The sequence below is a fragment of the Pelophylax lessonae genome (genome assembly GCF_965119305.1).
Source record: "Pelophylax lessonae genome assembly, chromosome: 8".
NCBI classification, from domain to species: domain Eukaryota; kingdom Metazoa; phylum Chordata; class Amphibia; order Anura; family Ranidae; genus Pelophylax; species Pelophylax lessonae.
The window spans coordinates 150,048,637-150,054,636 of record NC_138775.1 but is presented as its reverse complement, the minus strand read 5'-3'; the positions used below and the strand labels follow the sequence as shown (position 1 = coordinate 150,054,636).

Here is a 6,000-nt window from a genome sequence, read left to right as displayed (position 1 = left end):
ATCCACAACATCTGGTAAGTGAGTCTTCTTACCACACAACACCCGAGGTGACCAGTGAAGGGACACAATATCGTTATTTCAGCACGATACTGCACTGAAGAGACTTTCTTCTGCACTATTGCACTTTTTTTTTTCTCCTTTTTCCTCCTTTTTCTATATTATGATTTTGAGAATGTTTTAATCACAGAGGACATTTTTAAAAAAGAACATACTGTCATAGTAAGGGTTTAAGCTGTTTGATTTTGATTGTCATTTTTAGCCAGTTTTAATGCATATTTAACAAATTTTGAATATACATGCACTTTATGGTTAGCGCAGTTATTTCTTTTTATCTATTTATCATAACTTTTTTATAGTTATTTTAACATGCAGCTTACCAATATTAGAAAGTATACCAGTGGCGCGAGTGAATTTTTACACACAACACAAAATTATTGCAACAGCTCCATTCAGTTGACTTGAAGAGCACCTACAGGGTAATACATGCAATGATGCAATTCATTCAGATGCACTCCATTTAAAAGCATTGGTTCATGCATTACCCTGCATTTTGTCGGCTTTGGTTTACGGGGAGTTGTATATATCTCTATATGGTGCTGGAGCTTTTATGATTTTTAGGGAGATGGTGAATCCATTAGTAGAATGCTCTTTTCTTTCATTGAAAACGTGGTTGATACATATGGTATCCTGTCGCTGGGATATCCTGTGTGAATTTGTGTAAATTAAAGTGCAATATCCCATGGATTTTAAGTTCCAGTTTGTGGTTTGGCTTGTGTCAAATTAGGTTTTATTCTAGGGCTGTGGGTTGCTAGCCTACATGTCACTTCAAAGCACATAAGAGGAAGTCGTGTGTTTAGAATGTTCACAGCAGTATCCTGCAATCAAAGCCGCATCTTTGTTAAATTTTTGGACCTTTGAGCCCTCACTTGGGTTCTGTTGCCTATGAAGTAAAATCTATATTTATTTAATCAGACCCACTTTGGGCTTCTCCTGTTCTGCTTATTCCACATCCATTTACTTTAAAAGGATACCGCATTCTGAAAGAGCTACTTAAATTTGGAGTCCCTCTCTGTTTGGCCATTCCTTGACGTGACCCTGCATCAGTATATTGGGAAATCCTTGGTGGCTTGGGAGTTGCCACAATTGTTAATCGCCCCAATATTCACCCCTACCTTCCTCCTGAAGAAACAGCATTTGTAACTGCATTTGAACGTAGAGTATCTTCCATATTCCCCACTTACTATCTATAATTTGCAGCACATTAGATACAACATACTGTATAGAGCAGGAGGTAAACACACTACATTGTCAAACGTACTGGGACACACGCACATGAACTTTAATGGCATCCCAGTCTTATGCCTCGTACACACGCAACGATTGTTGGCCGTGAATTTTCGGCCAACGTCCGATCGGCCGATTATCGGCTTGTTAGTATGATGATTCCGACAACCGACTGCGACTTTTCGGACGAACAAAATCTGATGTGCATGCTATAAAATTTTTGTTGGCCGTCAACAGAACGGCCGATTTTCCATCAGTCAGTACAGATTTCGGCAGACAAAAATCAGATGAGCAAGACTGGGCATGCTCAGAGAAGAAAAAACACACGGAAAGTAAACCAGCACATGACATCACTTCTGAAGTTGGTTGTTGTTGGCCGAGGAAATTTGTGTGCAGTCTAGAGCACATTTCAACCAACACAACAACACTGGACAAAAGACAGCCGATCGGTCGGCCGATAATCGTTGCGTGTGTACGAGGCATTAGTCTGTAGGGTTCAATATTGAGTTGGCCCACCCTATGCAGCTATAACAGCTTCAACTCTTCTAGGAAGGCTGTCCACAAGGTTTAGGAGTGTGTCTATGTGAATGTTTAACCATTCTTCCAGAAGAGCATTGTGAAGTCAGGCACTGGTGTTGGAAGAGAAGACCTGGCTCGCAGTCTCTGCTTTAATTCATCCCAAAGTGTTCTATTGTGTTGAGGTCAGGACTCTGTGTAGGCCAATCAAGTCCCTCCACCCTAAACTCACTCATCCATGTCTTTATGGACTTTGTCCTGTGCACTGATCCAAAACATTTGGTGAAGGGGGGATTATGGTGTGGGATTGTTTTTCAGGGGTTGGGCTTGGACTCTAGTGAAGGCATCAGCATACCAAGGCATTTTGGACAATTTCATGCTCCCAACTATGAGAGAGCAGTTTGGGGAGGGCCCCTTCCTGTTCCAACATGACTGCGCACCAGTGCACAAAGCAAGGTCCATAAAGGACGGATGAGCGAGTTTGAGGTGGAGGAACTTGACTGGCCTGCACAGAGTCCTGACTTCAACCCGATAGAAGACCTTTGGGATGAATCAGGGCAGAGACTGCGAGCCAGGCCTTCTGGTTCACCATCAGTGCCTGACCTCACAATGCACTTCTGGAAGAATGGTCAAACATTCTCATAGACACACTCCTATATCTTGTGGACAGCCTTCCCAGGAGAGTTAAAACTGTTTTTAGCTGCAGAGGGTGGGCCAACTCAATATTGAACCCTACGGATGGACTGGGATGCCATTCAAGTTCATGTGCCTGTAAAGGCAGGAGTTTCAATACTTTTGACAATATAGGGTTTATATTATTATTTTTATTTTTTATTTTTATGATGTTTGGTGTTGGATCCTTCAAAAGTCCACCTTGCTATATATTTATCACCTCCTGTTGATGATTAGGTGTTTGGATCAGATCGCATCTTTAGGAAACATGCAGCGTAACGCAACCATTATAAATGAGCCTTGAAACTACTAAAAACCGAGGTGATGACGGTACGCAGCATCCAGTATAACAGGTGAATTTGGAATGATTGTGATTTCATCTCGTCTACCAATTGCGAAACATTGTGGTGTAGTCTGGGAGAATTTCATCTGATCAATTTGCTAATTTCTAGTCGCTAAACTTACGGTAGGCAATTCTTCGACCAGCCATAGTATAGTGGAAATCTCTGTAACATTCTCAGGCACTGCTCCATATTTTTTTTAAAGTTCTCATTTATTACTCAGCTTGCCATAAAGATGTCCTCTGTATGAGTAAAATTCCAGCGGCGGACACCCCCAGCTGCCTGCTCCATGAATACCTTTTTACTATTTAGGGTTTGTAATACATTATTTTTTTAGGCCATTTAACAGAAAAGCGAAGAGATTGTGAATGACATACCCATGAAATGGATTACGGTGGATTAAACATCACTTTCTGCATGCCTGCAACTGACTCTTCTCTATTCAAACCTTGAGCCCCCACTGGTAGACTCACGCTCTCAAATTTCAGCTCCATCCCCCCCCCCCTTGCAATGCCAGTAGAGACTCAGCTCACAGAACACAACCAGAGCAGTATGCTCATCAGCAGGCTCTATGTAACATGGCTGCAGTCCCCACTGCTTGTATTTGCTTGCTTCTGCTGCCCTTTTACTTTTCCATTTCATGGGTGACAGGCGAGGAGTTGAATATCGAAGAAGAAATTGTTGCTGAATCTCCCCTGCAGAAGCCGAGTGTCCTGATTGCCATCATAGCCAGGAATGCTGCACATACATTGCCCTATTTCCTGGACTGTATAGATAAACTGGATTATCCCAAGAACAGAATCGCTATCTGGTAAGATGACATCACAGTTAAAAATCCATACTCATTAACTCCTAAACTATTTCTCATCTAACTATGTACCTCCGTCATTGATTGATAACCTTTGGCTAACCTTTATTAAAACTTCAGGAATTGCAACTAATTTACATTGCTTTGTCTTGTAGATGTGACCTGGCAATAGAAACTATACAGAAGTTGCTATACTTACTGGGATCTTTCAATCGATGTTGATGCACCAATTATGTTCCAATTTTTGATTGTTGTCAGAATAACAATTGTAATTTGTAACTCCTTTACTACAGTATAATGAGTCCCATCATTTGTTAGTGGAATGTATAGAAGATATGAAGTATTAATTAAATGAAGCACATCTACCAGTAGTGTAAGAGGGTTAGGCTTTATCAGACATTGCATGTGATTCGGAGCGCACTGCTCTGCAAATTACATGCAATGTCTGTGCGTTGCAAATTCAGCCATACAGCTTGTATGGCTGAATTTGCATAGCATTCAGACCAAAGTTTCACAGGACCCTTTTTTTGGTCTGCACCAGAATCAGATTGCATGGGTCTTCACACCTATGCGATCTGATTCATGTCGGAATTGACAGTTCGCGCTGCGATATGCAAACTGATCTGGGGGTGATGTTAACATTGTATTGACACTCCCCAGCGATTCGCATATGGCAGTGTGAACTGCCTGCGAGTTGAGTGCAATGCGGGAACCTGCAATGGATTCACAGGGTTCCCGCATCGCATATGTGTGAACCGGCACTCAAGGCGTTTTTTATTGACTGCTATCTGTACTTGTATGGCATCAGTCTAAGTATTTTATTTGATTGCCAACTGCAATTCATAACACAGTGTCATGCTGGCCAAAGTCATTAAATAAGAGTCCAGCTGTCAGTGTTCCAAGGCCTATAGAAATTACAAGCTGGCATCTCATTGGTTACAGCGAGCAGAATCTCTCTTATCTTTTTTTTTTATAAATCCACTAATAAAGTTACAGGGTACCTCACCTACCTGCGATTGATGTGTGCACATTGCATCATAGGATGGGTTGTGATATATGGTGGGGGCAAAGGCCTGACTTGAACTTCAAGCTGCAATTTGCATACATTGGCTACGCAGGTTCCGGGGCTCTTGGGGTGCACAGGTCCAGCTTCTCAAGCATAAAATATATCTTATGGCACCTTGCTGCCAGCAGTTTGGCAGTTATATCGGATTGGTCAATTTAAAGCCCAGACAAAAACTACAGGAAGTGCATGGTGTGCTAGGATATCCTCCTGAAGGGGACAGCGGCAACAACAAAAGCTTGTTTCTTTAGTAGAGTGTAAAAATCATAGAATATCTGTCAGTTTTTATTGCTTTCTGTGCCTGCCTGGCCCAGTGACATAATTTCTTCTGCTGTTGTCAGATGGATCAGAAAGTGAGGGTTAGGCCCCTCTTACACAAGTGGACCATTCAGATCCGCCTGTCAGTTTTTCAGGCGGATCTGAACAGATGCCCCATGCATCTCTATGGGTCATCAGATGTCAGCGGAGACATGTCCACTGACATCCGATCCGATCCTGTCGGTCAAATCTGGACGGATGGAAACCCTATTTTCCATCCGTCTGGCGGATGGGATCGGATGAGAACGGACAGGCGGTCCATTCTCATCCGATTCCCCCATAGAGAACAGCGGGCATGTGACAGCTCCGTCTCTCCGCACACAGAGCTGAGACGGAGCTGTCATCCGCCTGCTCAGTGGGGTTCGGCGGATAAATCCCCGGCTGAGCAGAACGGATCCATTCCGTCGACAAAAAGGGGGCCTTAAGCTGGTCTTACACCAGTAGATTTCCAACCAATTTTCAAATGCATTTGTATGGAACTTCAGTCATTTAATGATTGGGCTTTATGGAGTTCATAAACCCTAACTATCAAATTATGTAATGCACCTTGCATGTATGTATGTATGTGTGTATGTATGTTCATACAGTATCTCACAAAAGTGAGTACACCCCTCACATTATTGTAAAGATTTTATTATATCTGTTCATGTGACAACACTGAAGAAATTACACTTTTCTACAATGTAAAGTAGTGATTGTACAGCTTGTATAACAGTGTAAATTTGCCGTCCCCTCAAAATAACTCAACACACAGCCATTATTGTCTAAACCGCTGGCAACAAAAGTGAGTACACACCTAAGTGAAAATGTCCAAATTGGGCCCAAAGTGTCAATATTTTGTGTGGTCACCATTGTTTTCCAGCACTGACTTAACCCTCTTGAGCATAGAGTTCACCAGAGCTTCACAGGTTGTCACTGGAGTCCTCTTCCACTCCTCCACGACGACATCACGGAGCTGGTGGATGTTAGAGACCTTGTGCTCCTCCACCTTCCTTTTG

At 42.5% G+C, this 6,000-nt stretch overlaps 1 protein-coding gene across 1 annotated transcript in view; it reads left to right on the top strand.

The window, feature by feature from the left end:
• Positions 1–3,205: 3,205 nt before the first annotated feature.
• Positions 3,206–6,000, top strand: part of COLGALT2 (collagen beta(1-O)galactosyltransferase 2) — a 166,240-nt gene continuing 163,445 nt past the window's right edge. Inside the window, exon 1 of the mRNA XM_082265582.1 lies at positions 3,206–3,624. Coding sequence (XP_082121708.1) covers positions 3,392–3,624 — 233 coding nt within the window. The 5' untranslated portion in view covers positions 3,206–3,391. The remainder of the gene's footprint in view (positions 3,625–6,000) is intronic.